General features: G+C 45.7%; 1 protein-coding gene across 2 annotated transcripts; it reads left to right on the top strand.

The window, feature by feature from the left end:
• The first annotated feature begins 757 nt into the window (after window positions 1–757).
• On the top strand, window positions 758–18,345 carry wdr44 (WD repeat domain 44). Of its 2 annotated transcripts, none has more exons than XM_056594076.1 (20): window positions 758–1,228; window positions 1,932–1,965; window positions 2,381–2,452; window positions 3,311–3,917; window positions 4,512–4,651; window positions 5,442–5,537; window positions 5,798–5,934; window positions 6,568–6,651; window positions 6,867–6,973; window positions 7,371–7,522; window positions 8,604–8,742; window positions 9,007–9,071; window positions 10,529–10,645; window positions 12,528–12,650; window positions 13,251–13,442; window positions 13,855–13,956; window positions 14,388–14,503; window positions 17,052–17,179; window positions 17,631–17,765; window positions 18,226–18,345. In XM_056594076.1, exons 1-20 carry the CDS (start codon window positions 1,152–1,154, stop codon window positions 18,312–18,314), a joined length of 2,712 nt encoding a protein of 903 aa, XP_056450051.1. In that variant the 5' UTR covers window positions 758–1,151; the 3' UTR covers window positions 18,315–18,345. The 2 variants fall into 2 exon arrangements, with proteins under 2 accessions (XP_056450051.1, XP_056450050.1); XM_056594075.1 differs by having other exon boundaries at window positions 4,509–4,651.
• The last annotated feature ends 232 nt before the right edge of the window (window positions 18,346–18,577 follow it).

The following is an 18,577-nucleotide window of genomic DNA, read 5'->3' as shown; positions in this document are numbered from 1 at the left end:
GCTAAGTGTATTATGAGGAACAAACAAGCTTTTGTGAACTACGAAACCACCTGACCGCCAGCTTGACTGAAGGGAAAGGGGTCTGTGATCTTCACAGCATGTGCAGTGAAGATCAGCTGAGCATCATCAGCTATCTTTAGCTGCGTGCCTTAAGTGTTTATCAATCTATCTATCAAGTCGTCAGCTTTTTGTTTAAGTGACAGCTCACATTCATATGTTTTGATTTTTCATGCTGCTGTCGTTATCGTTCTCCACAGCTGTAGTTTTTTGCTCAACTTTCTGATTAATGTGTCCTGTCCTCATGGGGACCGCTCTCCTGACAATGTATATACAGCATTTGGTGGATCCCGAAGCAGGTCAAATGGTTCAGTAAAGGTTATGGCTATGCATAAAGGGCTTCATACTAAATTAACACATCCACAAATATAGATCATTTTTGTTATTGTTTATGTCTGGGACAGTACTCACTAAATATATCCAAAATCCAATGTTTCCTATTTAGTCTTGTTTAGACACATACAATACTGGGAGTCACTTTCAGCTTCAACACATATTTCCACAACTTGTATTTCACAATTTCAATAAATAGGCTATATCTGACAAGGGAATAATGAAGAAGTAAACTGTACATCTTTAATTCCCATCATTTTCGAAAAATCTAAAACTTCCTAAATGAGCCAGAGGACGGCAGTAATGCAACAAATATTAAACATGTACAGGCCAGAAGAAGAGGTTTACCCCGCCCTTTGGACGCCCATCGTAACGGACACCATTTATGTTATTGGATTGCTTTTAGGTGTATCGTCATTTAGATGGTAGCTAAATTAGCTCGTAGATAGCTATCCCCATGTCTTTATATATATTCCCTGGTTTGGCAGGTCTAATCGATTGAAGAAACCGGGTCGGATTGATGATCGACTCCTAAAGCACTAGGTGTTGGCTAAAGTGACAACATATCCATAGCGTTATGTGTTGACGTTTATGGGTAAGAAGAGGTGGTTCCGTGACGCCTAGCCTCCGTGAATAGGGCTTTTTGGTCGTCCCTATTTCGCATTTGGCGTGCTTCTATCGAAGAACCGATCGCATGAATTTACTTTTTTGCAATAGAAAGTTAGCCAGTTAGCTCACGGCCAAAGCTAATTACACTTAGCATGGCGTCAGACACAAGTGACACAGAGGAGTTCTACGATGCCCCGGAGGACGTCCATTTCTCCCCATCTCCAAAAGTGTAAGCAAACATCTTTTAATGTGTGCCTAGTTTTATTAGGACTGTTTGAGAGGACGATGGACTACCCCAGCTCCTAACCAAACAGTCACGCGTGTGACCAGGGCTGAATATTACCACGAAATACAGGTTGAAAAGACCTGATTAAACAGGTTGTAATGTAATGCCTACACTTGAGTTGTAAGCACTCGTCTGCACTGTCTCTCCTTGTTCCGCTGAGAGCGGGGACGTGTTTACCCGGTAGACAGGGGGAGTCGGGTGGACAGGTCAGATGTTTTTGTGTAGTGAAAGTCCAACCTTACACCTCAGTCACATGTTCTCCCTGTGATCAGGGGACATGTAACACCATGGCAAGAACGGCTACCCTGCACTTTGGTCTGCTTGGATCGAAGGATGGAATCAAGTTTACACCAAATGCAGTGTAAAGATTTAAATACTGTGAATTCAGAGTCCAGTGTGCATTATAAATCAAGTTTAGGCCTTCTGTTCGAGTTATCTCCATTGCAGTGTTTGTCTACTTCGACATGCCCCAGTTGTTTGCTTAAAATCCATTTGCCTTTTGGTCTGGTTCTTGCATAAAAACAAACTAGGCCCCACTTCACAAGCCTATATTGTTTCTTTTATATACATCATTAGATATTTAGATTACACGTTACACATTACACTCTCATACGAAATTGTGTTAACATGTTGCTTGTTTTTTCAGGTCACCTGCCAAGTTTTTCGGGCCTTTGCCTCAGGTATGTTTGACAATAAACACAGTCTAGATTAAATGGTTTCCACTGGCACTGTGTGTGATACGCTAGCATCAGAAATGTTCCCTTTAGCTTGATTGAAACAATTGCTGCATTGACAAGCTTTCTTGACTTTGTGCTGTAAGTTATCAGATAAGATCAGAATAGTTCTTACAACTCTACAGATTTCATGTATAGACGCACAACATTTATTACGTTTCTGGGTGACAGAAACAAGCTAACAATTAAAATAACTTGAATAAGCGATTATTCTACAGGAAATTCGAATGTATCTATTGGGGGGCTACGTTTTCATCTTCAACCCACCGTCATGTTGAATCCAAACGGAACCATTATTTCTAGTATGACGCACTCGTATCGAGGTCAAGGACAACAGTTTGGGTTTGAACCACTCTTGCAGGAGTCTGTGGTCCCCACCCAGGAAGAGACTAGCAGATCATCGCCGTCAGAACCCCAAGATGATTCCCTTCAGGTAGAAGAACTCTCTCAAAATACAAGCTCTCCGTTATGGATGACGTGTTTTACCACAATTGTTGTTGTTAATTAATTAATTCTGTTTTTAACAAAATGTTATCGTCCATGTGCGGAACTGTATGGTTTCGATATTAAAAATAGATTAAAATAAATAAATAGAATTGAGTCTTTGAGATAGGGTTATAGTGTAATATCATGCTTTTAGTCCATTATGGAAGCAATGTTTCACAACTCTTCCATATTTGGTAAATCATATCCACTTACCCAGGGAACTAGCAATATATCATGTTTAGTGTGGAACTAAAGCTTTGGCAATGGGGGTCTCTTGTCAAATGTAATTGTGGTGGTTAAGTGGATATTAAGCCAATTATGTGATGTAGGTGAATTGTGGCTTTAATAGGGCTCATAAAAGAGGCATTCCAGCCTTGTTTTGCTAATGCTGAACACGAATATAGCTGGTTTGGCTTCTGGCTAACGTCCAAAGCTTTAGAAATTTCGAGAAGCAGCTCATGTGTCTTAGAGACGTTGATTGAACAACCAAGCTTTCCTCCAACACTTGCTTCTTTTGTAACATATCTAACATATTTGTATGCCATTTCACTGAGTCAATGTTTTGATCCAAAGTACATCTTTCAAGACGCACAATGTCCCTGATAAGCTGGTAGGGTTGGAACTCGGGACCCTTCGGTTGGGAGTCACACGCCCTAGCCGGTATACTAAAATAAATAAATAAACCGCAGTAAATAGTTGGGGGCAAATCTCTATTGTGTTTAAGGTCTAGGTTAGTCACTGTGTGTCCTCGTGGTTTCAGTCATACATGTATTACAATGCGTGTGTCTCTGCCACCGCCCACCAGATAATCGACAGCATCATAGAGGAGAGCCAGAAAGGGAGTGCCGGGGAGGTGGACCAGCTGTTGGAGCGGCTCCACGTGGATGTGAGGCCCGCGCCGGAGGTCCCAGATGAGGGGGTCTCAACGGTGGAGGTGGACGGGCCGGTGGCGGACCCCGAGCCCAGGGGACTCCCGGACGAGGCGCAGGTGTCTGACGGGGTCGGGCTGGTGTTTGGCTTCCCCTCCCCCCTCCTGGCCTCCGACCTCCCAGACATCCCCCTCCTCCCCCAGGAACACAGCCAGGGCCCGGACGTCACGCGCACCCTGGAGCGCCACGCACCCCTCCCCCCGCTCCCCACCTCTGTGGGAGGGGGCGAGCGGGTGCACCGACCGGCGGACATTTTGGACCAGGTGCCTCTCTCTGACCAGGCGTACTCGGACTCCTCGGTTCCCTCCAAACCGCCGCGGCAGTTGGCCGCGGAGCCAGACATTGTGGCGAGCACCAAGAAGCCCCCTCCCTCGAGACCCCCTCCTCCCGGCTCCTTCCCGCCCCCCAGACCCCCGCCCCCGTCCTGGCAGACCCTGACGCTCGGCAAGCGCAGCCAGGAGGCCCGGCCCAGCGGATTGGAAGGTAAACCACATCTGGAGTGCTCTCAGTACTTGACCCTGACCAAAGTGCTTGATCACGTTCAACCTCAAGTTCTACCGATTGCCCACCGTAAATATGTTTAAAGGGCTTCTGTCAATGCTGGGCTGGTTTTAGGCTGCTTACCAAAGTTAAGGGACCTGATCCATGAAAATATATAATATTATTCTCACCATGTTGACTCACCGTGTGGACGAATATTGTATGTCATATACTCAGTATTGTTTTAAATGTATCTTTCTGATTATTGTTATAATGAAGATTGCCTTATGTTTTGTTGAACCCTACCCTAAGCATTGTTTCTTGGTACTGTTACCCTTGTTAGCCCTGAGCCATGTTCGTTTTATGGTATCTTTACATGTTAATTCCACCTCTGTGTGTTATGATGTCGTTTCCTACACTAACCCTCACCGTGTATTTATATATTGTCATTTAGTACATTATCATTGCCCGATGCCCATGTTAACATAAGCCCTGTGTATTATGGTCTGGTTGCCTATCTTAACCCTGCGTGTTTGGATGTGGTTGCCCATGTTAACCTGAGCCCTGTGTCTTCTGGTCCGCTGTGTGTGTCAGCAGGGCTCCCCCCACCCGTGGACTCTCTGGAGTCGTCTGGCCTGCTGTCTCCCAGCAGCACGGTGCGGGGCATCACCCGGGAGCTGCAGCACTCCCTGGACCTCGCCAGCGCCACCAGCGGGGAGAAGGTGGTGACGGCCCGGGTAAGACTGGAGACACAACCGCCCCCGTTAACCTTTAGCTTCCAGAACCCTGCCAGGGTAAGCCTGGAGGCCGTACCTTTTTAAATTATTAAACTGGAGCTTTCTGAACCCTAGGCTGAGCGCATGCTCCCTAAACGTCTACCCCTGGTGCTATTTCCATTTGGAGTCTCTCACAGTTTTATTGTTGCTGTTGGCGCGCCCGTTTGTTGACCAGGTTACTGTCTCATTTAATAAATTAAACATTAGACATCCGTTTGTTATAGAGGTTTCTGTCAAATGTTTAATTTGACGTTTGTTTGTTGGGGATGTTACTGTCAAATAATAGAAATTACAGTAAACGTTGCAATTTCTGATTCCGACTTGTTGTGTGTCTGTTTTTCTCAAACCAACAAGGTGGTTGTAGGTTTTCTGTATCTACGTGTGTCTTTACAGCAACATGGTGGTTGTGGTTTACCTAGCTAGCCTTGCATGGCAGTCTCTCTGTGATTAATGTAACATGGTAGTTGTGGTTTAAGCAAGATGGCTTATTTTGTCAGTGTCTCAATCTAATGTAACATGTGGTTTTGGATTACACTAGCTAGTGTAGTGTGTCAGAAGTATCTCTGTGATGAATGTTAGAAGGTGGTTGTGGTTTACGTTATCGTAGTTTCACAGTATCTCTGTGATTAATGTAACAAGGTAGTTGTGGTTTGCGTTGGCGTAGTTTGTCAGTATCGTTGCGATTAATCGTCGTGCGTCAGTGCCGCTATGGGTTTTGAATGTAACCTTGTGGTCGTGTCCTTTTCAACAGGAGAACGAGGGGGAGCAGGCCTCAACACCCAGCGGCGAACACACCCCCGGACCCCAGCGGCCACGCTCCAACTCTGGCCGAGAGCTGACCGATGACGTAGGATGAGCTCCTCAACTCTCCCTTTTATTTTCCCCTCTCAACAGATCATTTTAGTTCTCTGTTCAATAGTAAAGTAAAAAGTAAGCTGTGTCTGCCCAGTGTGTTTGCCATCATATGATGGAAGAGGAAAAAAACAAGCGTGTCTGGGAGGGACCCAGATTGTTGATTTTAATTTCATGGATATCTAAAATATACTTCCTCGTCTGCCCTGAGTTGACTCCTATGGTGTTGGACCATGTGACCCTGCTCTGTGGCAGGAGATCCTGGCCAGCGTGATGATCAAGAACCTGGACACGGGGGAGGAGATCCCTCTGATCCAGGCGGAGGAGAAGCTCCCGGCGGCCATCAACCCCCTCACCCTCCACATCATGAGGAGGACCAAGGAGTACATAACGTACGGAGCCGGCCCTGAAGTCTGAAGTCGCTAACCCTTTTACTCAAAGTGTAATCCCGGCGAAAATTGAACCCAGGGCCTTTGTTGTTGGCAAGTATACCCATCAAATAAGCCCTCCAGATACTTTTTTCATTGAAAGTCGAGGATAGAGTTTGCCCGTTTGGCTTCCATGTTATTGGTTAGGGGCAGCGCGAACGCTTCTAATTCTGCACTTTTTAACCGCTAATACAATCATGCTACTGCAGGGGTTTGGTGCTATTTTGAGCAATATTAGTGGTTAAAAAGTGTGGTTTCTAAGTAATTTAGAAGCGTTCGCACCGCGGTGCCCCTAACCAATAACATGGCGGTAAACATTGTGCCGGGCAAACTCTATACTCGATTTTCAATGAAAAAAGGAATCTGGAGGGCTTATTAGATGGGTATACATGCCAAAACAAAGACTCTGGGTTCAATTTTTGCCGGTATTACATTTTAATTAAGGCTCTTAACCCGTAAGCTTTGGCCTAATTAGGGCCTGTTGCTCCTACCAATCCCCCTTTCTTCATCAGGGCCCTAAACTCTTTACCTTTTACCCGTTTCTTCATGTTTCTCATGTGGATTGATGTTTGTTGTGTTTTTTGTTGTCGTTGTCAGTAACGACGCAGCGCAGTCGGATGACGACGACAAGGCTTCGGCCGCCATGTCGGACACAGACGGCGGGAAACTCAAACAGAAGACGTAAGATTCACCTCCTTATTCCTTCGGCTCCCCTGCTTCGTCCCCTTTCAAACCTTGTTAAGTTATCTGTATATATTTTACATTATTTTCTATATGCGTGTAATTTTCTGTGTTTCAAAATGCTTAATTACTCTGGAATTAATGATGCATTCTGGGATTTACTACTTTGATTCAATCGGAATCTGATGGACTAACTGACCTATTCCCTCATCCAGGACGCAGCTGAAGAAGTTCCTGGGCAAGTCTGTGAAGAGAGCCAAGCATCTGGCAGAGGAGTACGGAGAGAAGGCGGTGAACAAAGTGAAGAGCGTCCGCGACGAAGGTAGGCCATTGGGAGAGGAGGGGGAATCTAAAGCAGGCCATCCCCGCTCCAAGGACAAAGCGTGGACCTTGGGCTCAATTTTCTTTCCCTTGGACTCCTAGACTCCCAAGTATGAAGATAAACTTAGAATACGGATTGGCATTGTCCTAAAAAAGATCTGAGGCAATGTTTGCAAACCAATGTTAAAAACGTAGATCAGCCCACATTTAAACAGGATTCTAAAAAGTATTTACTATTTCTCTTGTGTCCTTAATGTGGATATATTATCAAAGAATAAATTGAACTGATGTGGGGAAGTTATTTCATCCTCTAACATTAATTTCACAATCTGTCAGTACGATATGTCTGACGCTCACCCCTAACGCCGCCAAATCCTCCCGCGCTTTTATTGTGACAGTATTCCACACGGACCCTGATGACCCTTCCTCCAGCGACGACGAGGGCATGCCCTACACGCGGCCCGCCAAATTCAAGGCGGCGCACAGTTTCAAGGGACCCTTCGACTTCGATCAGATAAAGGTCGTCCAGGACCTCAGTGGGGAACACACGGTAGGCGTGCCTGTGTGTGTGTGTGTGTGTGTGTGTTTGACCCAATTTGTGCGTTGGAAGAACCTGCGACCCACATGTGTCAGTTATATCCCAGTGGACTGATGCTTAGTGCAACAACACAAGTTAATGGTAGTTCGGCCGTAGGTACTGATCGTTAGGCAGTCGGATATATACACAGAGCCTTTACGAGACCTTTCGAACCCTTTCGGCCTATCGCCATTTTTTGATACAGAAATAAAGAAGTATACACCACACTACAATTCCTTGCACGCTTACTCGACAGTAACACTGATTCTGATGAAATACAAATTGCAGTAAGAAAGCTAATTCCAACCCATTTAGCAGATTGTTGTTGGACTGATGAAGCGTTGTTTTTCTGTTTGGCAGTCCTTGCTAAGCGTAGTGCGTTTTGCTTGCTCTACCTTCTACGCTTGAGGATTTGCGGGGAGTCTGGGTCTTTGACGGTGCGAAAATTAAATAAGCTAGCTATGGCATAGCGGACTGTAGCGGCCCTAACTGGCTGTAGCAGAGTTAGCATTGTTGTAGTGCATTTGTAGCTTTAAAGTTTAGACTGTTGATGGATCAGCCTACCAGCCCACCAAGTGTACTGATGACTGATCTAGCCAACATACATTTTGAGCTGGACTCTCCCGTTTGTGATGTCAATGTAGGGTCGATTTTGAACTAGCTTATCAACCTTGGTGGTACAGTATTTTAAAATAAGCATTTAGTATTTGTTTGTATCCATGGTATCTGACCACCGCGTAGGGCAGGGTATCCCATCTGATATCCCGAATCGATTCGATCCAGTTCACAGTTTCAACCACCAGTTCGGTGTAGAGACCAAGGTTTGATTCCCACCTTTGTTCCTTTGCTACACGTAATTCGCTCTCTCCTTAAACGTCCCTGTCTCGCATCACTGTCCATAAATGTACAAAAAAGCCTCCTATTTTTTTTTAGGATCAGTATTCAATATGTTACATATTTCTTAAAATAAATAAATCTCATTTCATTCAAAAAAATATGGATTTTAACTGAAAGAGCTGTGTATTGATTCTTGCGCTGTGTGTCGTGGCATCAGGGGGCGGTCTGGACCATGAAGTTCTCCCACTGCGGCCGGCTGCTGGCCACCGCGGGCCAGGACAACGTGGTGCGCATCTGGGTTTTGAAAAACGCCTTTGACTACTTCAACAACATGAGGATCAAGTACAACACTGAAGGTGCGTGAGCTCTATAGCGCATTGCAGTAAGACGAAGGAAAGAGGAGGTTACATTTGGGGATTTATCAGCAAGTGACACAAGTGAGCAATCAAAGTATTCCAATAAGAATGTGGGTGGTCTGGCATGACCCAAGTTTAAAAACCACTGGACAGAGTGCAACTGTAGGAAATAGAAAGAATTGGGTGCATATGGATGGATTGTTTGTATGCATGTATTATATATGTGTGTGTATATATTCAGTTATATCATTTTGTCTCCCACAGGCCGCGTGTCGCCGTCCCCTTCTCAGGAAAGCATGTGCTCGTCTAAATCGGACACGGACCCTGGGGTGAGTCGCCGGACACGCCCTTTAAGGAGCTCTTTAAGCAGTGGTCTGGAAAACCTCCTGCGCACACTGGAATCGATGCTGACGCACAGCAGACTACAAGTCTCGTTTTAGCACGTTAATTTAATCAGCAAGGCACTGTTGGTTTCCCGAAAGTCGATCATAAAGGTCGGATCGAGACAACTTGGGTGATATTTAAGGAGACAAGCTGTCTGTCTGTCTGTCTGTCTGTCTGTCTGTCTGTCTGTCTGTCTGTCTGTCTGTCTGTCTGTCTGTCTGTCTGTCTGTCTGTCTGTCTGTCTGTCTGTCTGTCTGTCTGTCTGTCTGTCTGTCTGTCTGTCTGTCTGTCTGTCTGTCTGTCTGTCTGTCTGTCTGTCTGTCTGTCTGTCTGTCTGTCTGTCTGTCTGTCTGTCTGTCTGTCTGTCTGTCTGTCTGTCTGTCTGTCTGTCTGTCTGTCTGTCTGTCTGTCTGTCTGTCTGTCTGTCTGTCTGTCTGTCTGTCTGTCTGTCTGTCTGTCTGTCTGTCTGTCTGTCTGTCTGTCTGTCTGTCTGTCTGTCTGTCTGTCTGTCTGTCTGTCTGTCTGTCTGTCTGTCTGTCTGTCTGTCTGTCTGTCTGTCTGTCTGTCTGTCTGTCTGTCTGTCTGTCTGTCTGTCTGTCTGTCTGTCTGTCTGTCTGTCTGTCTGTCTGTCTGTCTGTCTGTCTGTCTGTCTGTCTGTCTGTCTGTCTGTCTGTCTGTCTGTCTGTCTGTCTGTCTGTCTGTCTGTCTGTCTGTCTGTCTGTCTGTCTGTCTGTCTGTCTGTCTGTCTGTCTGTCTGTCTGTCTGTCTGTCTGTCTGTCTGTCTGTCTGTCTGTCTGTCTGTCTGTCTGTCTGTCTGTCTGTCTGTCTGTCTGTCTGTCTGTCTGTCTGTCTGTCTGTCTGTCTGTCTGTCTGTCTGTCTGTCTGTCTGTCTGTCTGTCTGTCTGTCTGTCTGTCTGTCTGTCTGTCTGTCTGTCTGTCTGTCTGTCTGTCTGTCTGTCTGTCTGTCTGTCTGTCTGTCTGTCTGTCTGTCTGTCTGTCTGTCTGTCTGTCTGTCTGTCTGTCTGTCTGTCTGTCTGTCTGTCTGTCTGTCTGTCTGTCTGTCTGTCTGTCTGTCTGTCTGTCTGTCTGTCTGTCTGTCTGTCTGTCTGTCTGTCTGTCTGTCTGTCTGTCTGTCTGTCTGTCTGTCTGTCTGTCTGTCTGTCTGTCTGTCTGTCTGTCTGTCTGTCTGTCTGTCTGTCTGTCTGTCTGTCTGTCTGTCTGTCTGTCTGTCTGTCTGTCTGTCTGTCTGTCTTTCTCTCCGTCACAATTACATTAAAAGGGCTTCATTGGCATGGGTAAACATTACATTTCCATTCCAAAAAAAGATATTGCATGAAACAAAAAATAACTACAATAAAAAATAACTACAATAGGTAACAACAAATGTCCCTCCCTGCCCCAGGCCAACGGGGGTCCTGAAGACCCCGACTCGGAGGACCGTAACGCCCCATTCCGCCAGATCCCCTTCTGCAAGTACAAGGGCCACACCGCTGACCTGCTGGACCTCTCCTGGTCCAAAGTAAGCCCTCCTACGTTCACTTATCAGCACTCAGAAATATATTGAAATCAACACAAACGTACATTATGGCAAGGCCAAATATAGAACGCATTTTTATGTATTTAAAATAATGTATACAATAACCCATATTGTGGTGATAAATACATATTTTCAGTTCTTGCACACTCAACTATGCAGGTCAGATTTTAGAGCGATCACTCATAAATGTATTAATTTATTTATTTTAAATTCTCATGGGAATCATTGAGGGGAGCCTCACTTAAAATGACGCCCAGATTACACAGTACAACAAAACAGAGACATTGTAACACACGGTTCAAACAATTACAGGCAGATGCATGACGGTCATTAAGTACGTTCCTAAATCGTCCCAAAGGGTAAAGTGTATTGATCGTTAGGTGACACTGCATTCGAGTGAGTCTCCTGCACTAAACACTAAGGTCCTTCCAAGAGCAGTTCTGCACCAGGGCCTGAAGCAGCAGCCATCACAAGCCAGCCATCGGAGCCAGTTTATGTGCACCAAAGGTCCAATGCAACATGGATGTTATATAAGACGGCAGTATTCCGTCATCAGCTTTATAAATAAAAAAAAGCAATTATTAATGCGTCCCTCCAACTGACCTTTTCATGTACGATACACTGATGAGTATTTTAAATAATAATAACTCATAATAAGAGTGATGAGCCTAAGGGCGGAGTGGTTGACAGAATCTCAGGGGCTGAGTGTAAAGGCAGCAGCGCGTCTATAAATGTCATCGTCATAATCCAAAACTGATAGGAAAACTGGTTCCTACGTCTTAAAGGCTGGTTCTCTTTCTGTTAAAACACATAAAAAAAGATTGTCCCAATTTAGTGATAAGGTTGTCAATGTGAACCCCCCCCCCCCCCCCTCGTCTGACTACAGTATCCTGTATTGTTTAAGGTGCCAGTAGGTAGTGGCCTTTTTTTTTTATTATCGCTATCCGTTATAAAAATATATAGATCATTCATCTCGATAGCAGTAGGCGCTACAAGCCAATGATTACTTGCACTGTTGTAAATTAAAATGTACTATATATATATATATATATATATATATATATATACATATATAAAATAAAGGTTAATATATTTATAACATGACAGTTATTGCAACAGTTGAGGTTTTTATACCAGAATTTTATTGGTCCTACACAACGACGGTACGAAAAAAATATCAAAAATTGGTCGTCGCAATGGGGATACCACGCCCCCACCATCCTAAGACACATTTTATTTTAAAGGCGTTCCCTCTAGAGCCGTTTATCCACTCTGGGCTACTGCAGAAAAATAGCACACGCCCAATCCATATAGAGATATTATGGGCTAATTTTAAAGGTACCAAGACACCACATTTCTTAACTTCATGCAATGGTACATTCATTGAAACACACTTGTTATGTTCACTATCTGACCCCTCCGTTCCACTAGATGTCACCAAATTCAAGGACCTTGTGTCACCTTGAACTTTCACAGTAGTATATCTTAGAGTTTTTTTGTCTTCATAGAGTTATTGTGATCTCCATCTTGAGAACAGCATACATTTTGTTTCATTTTAATTAAGTTTCAATTCAAGCGTATTATTACGAGCATCTTTCAGCGCATTAACGGAAAGGCTGTTTGGCTTTTGGAAACAATAAGAATTATAGTAAAAAATATTACCCTCAGCATAAAGATGAATTATGCAAAGTTCATCAAAAACAGGTAAAGTAGCTCTATGAGTATTAATAGCAAGAGGCCCAACACATACCTGCTGATAATTGCATGCATCTAAATGTGACCCTTTGGATAACACCGTCTGCTAAATGACAATAGAAACATCCACCATCATGTCAAACACTGTTTCTCTCCCCTATGTCTGCAGAACTTCTTCCTGCTCTCGTCGTCGATGGACAAGACAGTCCGCCTGTGGCACATCTCCAGGAGAGAGTGTCTGTGCTGCTTCCAGCACATCGACTTCGTCACGGCCATCGCCTTCCACCCCAGAGTAAGTGGTCAGCACCCCCCCCCCCCCCCACACCCCCCCCCCCACTCAACCCAACCGCAATGTTCCCGAGCACGGAGCCCTTTAGAGCGATGAAATATTCATTAGTTCTCTCCGTGACACACTTTGTCCTCTATAGTTTGTGGTCGCTTGGACATAAAACCTTATAGTGCAATTATCCGGCTGGCGCCCCCCGGCCCTGTTGGGAGAAGGCTTTGGCACCTCTTCGGTCTCCTGGCTGGACGCTGTTATTGCAAATCCTAGTTTATTGGTTTGCATGTCGCATCGCAAACACGGGTCCATCTGTAATTCTATGCAAAAAAAAATTATGATACCGATTTTTCTAGCAGCTTGGTGGCTCACCCTGTAGAAAAAAAACGGGAAAAACACCTTGTAGCATCCCTGGAATGATTCCAACATGTCCTCCCCTTCCCTTGCTCTCAAGCCACTCCCTGGTCCATTTTTCTCCTATCCATAAAGACAAAGATTCACTTAAGCTGCATACGTTCCCCATACATGTCTCTTGTGGGCGCCAACCGGCACTTTACTCTTTTCAAGCACTACAGGAAGTGCGAGGGAGACTGACTTCCTGTTTCTCCCCAGGACGACCGGTACTTCCTGAGCGGCTCGCTGGACGGGAAGCTGAGGCTGTGGAACATTCCAGACAAGAAGGTGGCGCTGTGGAACGAGGTGGACGGGCAGACGCGACTCATCACCGCCGCCAACTTCTGCCAGAACGGGAAGTACGCCGTGATCGGGACGTACGACGGACGCTGCATCTTCTACGACACCGAGGTAGCGCTTCTGTCCTAAGACGTACTCAGCCCTTGACTTATCCATCCATTATCAGTGGTGAAGTTACCCTCTAACCCAAAACGTTATAGAGAAGACACTTGGGTACAAGTAATGTTTTATAAAAATCATGTTCATGAAAACTGTAACTTTATGTGTAAAAAATAATGTCAACATTTTTAAAATAGATTTAAAAATTTTAAAATAGAAGATTTGATTAATGAATCCATAAAAGAGCACTAAATCCTATATGTTGTGTATTATATTGTAAGGGACTAGCTCTCATCCGATGTCAGTAATACCGACTCAACTCAACAGAGTTTCATGGAGCACACAGACCTCTGTTGGCCACCGCTGGTCGGTGCTGTGTTAAAACGTGTTGACCCTGAGGGCTGTTGTTTGTTGTACCCGCCAGCGTCTGAAGTACCACACCCAGATCCACGTCCGCTCCACCAGGGGAAGGAACAGGGTGGGCCGCAAGATCACCGGCATCGAGCCCCTGCCCGGAGAGAACAAGGTGAGCCCTGGTTCAAACAGGGAACGCCGACGCTAGGAGTCCCTCCACTGGAAGCCGAGTGTAGTCTGGATGACCTGTGAATGTATACTGAATTGTAATTTTTGAAAAAATATCATGTGTAAAGGACACGCATTATTTGCAGAATTGCATATGGATTTATTGTTTATATTTATTGATCAAATTGATTCCTATTTTTTTCAATTGTTAACAAATATTTCAAATGTGGGCATTATTTGCCATCTTAAATTCTCATTAATGTTAAATGACAAGATGAATGAACACTGTAAATCAATAATTCCACCTCTGCTTTGCTTGCTCTGGAAGGCGTCCCCATAGTTATTGGTGACTGAATGTATGTATTCCATGTGTCTCCGATGTCCGACTGATGACACGAGTCATGTCTGCTCTCTGTCTCTGATTGGTTCATCTAGATCCTGGTGACGTCCAACGACTCGCGCGTCCGCCTGTACGACCTGCGGGACCTATCCTTGTCCATGAAGTACAAGGGCTACGTCAACAGCAGCAGCCAGATCAAGGCCAGCTTCAGGTTAGCCTTCTCACCTTGAGAGATATATAATAGATATATATATATATATAGTAGGGGTGTAACGGTACACGTATTTGTACCGAACCGTCACGGTACAGGCACTTCGGTGCGGTTACAGAGGTGTACCGCGGTTCGTAAATGTGGCGTACATAGCGTTAATATGGAGAATGTAAAGGCTTGTTTTGCAATACGGAATTTAAAACCTGAAGTCGGAGTTCCACCCGGACCGTTTAGCCAAAGTAATGTAGCGACCCTGGGACAGTTAAATAGTTTGTGTGTTATGTGTTGCATTGTATTTCGTTGTCCGTTATGCCAGTTGTTCTATGTGCATGTAATGTTCTTCTTGTCAATCAGCGTGGGGGCGAATCATTAGGTCAGCTGGGGGAGGGCCTTGGAAGAACAGAAGGGTGGGGGCCTGCACGCGAGTGAGACCGTGTTGGGGGTTGCCGGGGTAACCGGGGTTTGTTTTGGGTCGGTTTTCTGCCGTTGGTTATGACGTTACGGGTTTCAGTGACCTGGTTTTGGTTCATTAAAACTACCTTCAACTACTAATGACTCGACATCATTATGTCACCGGCGAGGTCACTACATTGGTGTCAGAAGTTAAACTATTATTATTTATTTTTTCTCGGTCCTGCTGTGCTCGGCGAGTCGGCAACTCAGACTCCGTAATCCATTCAGCAGCTCTCCGTCGGGATCGCCCGATCTATCTTATACAGTATGTATGTTACAAACCATTTTAAGCAGTGTTGTAAATACACTTCCAAAGCTTTTCAAATCTTATTTGGTGTTTTATTGGTCCTGTGCCCTATACCACGAAACTCGCTGAACATACCCAGGCTTTCTTGGGAAAACCTGGCTCGACAGAGCCGCAACTCGCAATCAGAGTTAAATGGTACCACGAAGCTCACTTTAGATTCAATTAGTTGAACCAGGTTTTCCGCTTTAGGTTCAGTGCGCGTTCACGTGAAAGGGGCGTTTTTTGCGTAATTTTTCTCACCTTTACGATAGATCAAGCAGTCTATATGAGTATAAGTGAAAAGATTCTGCATATTGTCTGTAAAATAACTATGCCAAATGCAGAATTGTTCGCCATTAATCCAAATAGAATGATGATGATTTAAAAATGCATAAGCAACGTCCATCCTGCCTTATTCTATCATTTAGGGAATTCACTTTAAATACACCCTATTTAAGAAATGTATCGCATGTTTTCAACCGCTGAGAGGTAGCGGCTGTAGCGTAGTGGATTAGTATAAGACCCAAACGCCAGCGACCGGGGTTCAAATTCGCCGGTCTATCATCATGCATTTTACCCCCATAGATGTGGTGCCAGCACGGCCTTGAAAATATGGGTTGAAGTTCGAAATAAGCACAAAAATATAATTCCATAAGCTTTAGTGAATAAGTATTCCATATGCATGAGAATTAGGACTTTTTAAGCTTCACATAAATTCGCGTCACTTGGGAGTCGAACCCCCCGCGCAGAAATTCAAGACTGACGCGCTACCTCCACTCTAGCACTGAGACACAATGCGCAAAAGTAATCATTGTCTACATAAGGTCCAAAAGGACGATCAAATAACGAACACCCTCTGATGAGAATCTGTATCTCTCATGAAGAACCCCAATTTCGTTGTTTGCACAATGACAATAAAGTCTGAAATCTGAATATCGTCAGACAATGCCAAGGGATCGGTTCTGTCCCGTAAAACCCTTGTCTCCGGAGAAGTGCCCCGGGGTCCACGGGAACACCCACAAATGGTGACGCCATTGTCAGAGGAGGGGCTAGGAAGCTGCGCACGCCGATTTAAGTAGCCGATCTCCGGCTAGACTAAGCCGAAAAACTGCTCCCGACCAGGTTTGGTTGCGAGCATAAGTCACCATGGTGATACAGCGACGCTAAAAGAGATCGACTTTCGTGGTACAACTAACCCAGGCTTGGAGCTCAACATACCTCGCTAACCCTCTAAGCGAGCTTCGTGGTACAGGGCCCTGGTGCAAAGTAAACAATGTACAAAGTAATTAAGGTACAAAGTCAAACCGAAGAAGTGATTCAGGAAATGATTTTGTTAGAGGACCAATCACAGCCCTTGCCGTCTCCGTTGCGTCGACCAATAGGTCAATGGTTTCGACGCATAGTTAAAAATATTGGATGTGCACGTAAGCTACGGAGAGGGTCTCCGACAGGCTGTCCGGCTATGGATAGGGCTCCCTGTGTCTACTTACAGCACTTTAACATGCACACGCATTTGAAAAGGCGCCATCCAGGTGTTACTATCACCGTTGCTGTGAAAAAAAAAAGCGAGCTGTACAAACCCAGCTCACTGGGAATTCAGAAACTGAAATGCCATAACAAAGTTTATTGGTGTTTTCATTGCTGCTTTTTTTTTTTTTTCCTTAACTATTAACCGTACCGTATCGTACCGTACCGTGACTTAAAAACCGAGGTACGTACCGAACCGTGACTTTTGTGTACCGTTACACCCCTAATATATAGTCATATGAAACATCATTTAATGATCAATGACATGTTGTTGTGTTCCAGCCACGACTACTCCTTCATCGTCAGCGGCTCGGAGGACAAGTACGTTTATATCTGGAGCACGTACCACGACCTGAGCAGGTTCACCCCCGTTCGGCGCGACCGCAATGACTTCTGGGAAGGGATTAAAGGTAGGCTGTAGCATTGCAATACGGGCAACCTCCCAATCACAAATCTATTGATGACACGTTGTTGGTGTGAATATAGGATTGCATTGATTGCACAGTTGGTTTACCCCTGTTGGCAATGCCCACCTTACGCGTTGTGCAAATGGGAGTCCTTGAAGTTCTTTGATCTTTAACGTGGAGTTCTTATGATTTAACTCATCTTTATTGGACTTATTTATCAATATTTTACTCAGTCTTCTTATTGTGCTAACCCGGAAACTTGACTCCTTGATAGGTACAGTATCTCCTGTCTCACTTTTCTTGTTGATTCTGGAGCTGGAACTATTCTAAAACCAGAAAGTGAACCTCTCGGTTCACTTTCTATTTCCAACCGCCTCTGGTTCAAAGGAACCATTTCCATAGTTGTGGTTTAACTCCCACTCGTCCCTGAACCGACTGAACCGTGTTCCCACAGCGCACAACGCCGTGGTGACCTCGGCCGTGTTCGCTCCCCACCCCGCCCTCATCGTCCCCCCGGAGACCCCCACGGAGACGCCTGAGGCAGAGAGCCAGGAACTGGACGACACACACTCTGAGACTATTCCCTCAGGTGCACACACACACACACTAAGACTATTCCCTCAGGTGTAGACACACTCTGAGACTATTCCCTCAAGTACACACACACACACACACACACACACACACACACACACACACACACACACACACACACACACACACACACACACACACACACACACACACACACACACACTCTGAGACTATTCCCTCAAGTACACGCACACACACACACTCTGAGACTATTCCCTCAGCTACAGCTACAAACACACGCACGTGCGCGTACACACACTGAGACTATTCCCTCAAGCACACACACACACACTCTTAGACTATTCCCTCAGACAGACAGAGCCACAAACACACACACTGTTCCCTCAGGTGTACACACAGTGAAACTATTCCCTCAAGTACACACACACACACAGACAGAGACCCCCCCCCCCCCCCCCCCTCTAACCGTGTCTCCCTGGGTTCCTTCACCCCAGGGGCTCTGAAGACGGACCACACCGAGGTCCTGGTCTCGGCCGACTTCACGGGCGCCATCAAGGTCTTCGTCAACGTGAAGAAGTACTGAGCTCCGGGGCTTGGCGGTCCTCCTCACCCCCCTCACCCCCCTCCCCCCCCCACCACCACCACCACCACCACCACGGCGGCTCCTGGTGTCCAGTCCCACAGATGAAGAGCAGACCGGCCCTCAGGGGGGCCCACACCTAACGGCCGCCCCCCCGGCCAACGCTCTGACGTGGGCAACTGGCCCAGACCGGCCCCTTGGGAGGAAAAGCCCCCAGACTCCCACCGATGGAGAGGTCTGGCCCAGGTGGAGAGATGTGGACTCTA

The sequence above is a fragment of the Gadus chalcogrammus genome, chromosome 7, assembly GCF_026213295.1.
Source record: "Gadus chalcogrammus isolate NIFS_2021 chromosome 7, NIFS_Gcha_1.0, whole genome shotgun sequence".
NCBI lineage: Eukaryota > Metazoa > Chordata > Actinopteri > Gadiformes > Gadidae > Gadus > Gadus chalcogrammus.
The sequence above is the reverse complement of the archived record's forward strand: the minus strand, read 5'-3'. Positions and strand labels throughout refer to the sequence as shown.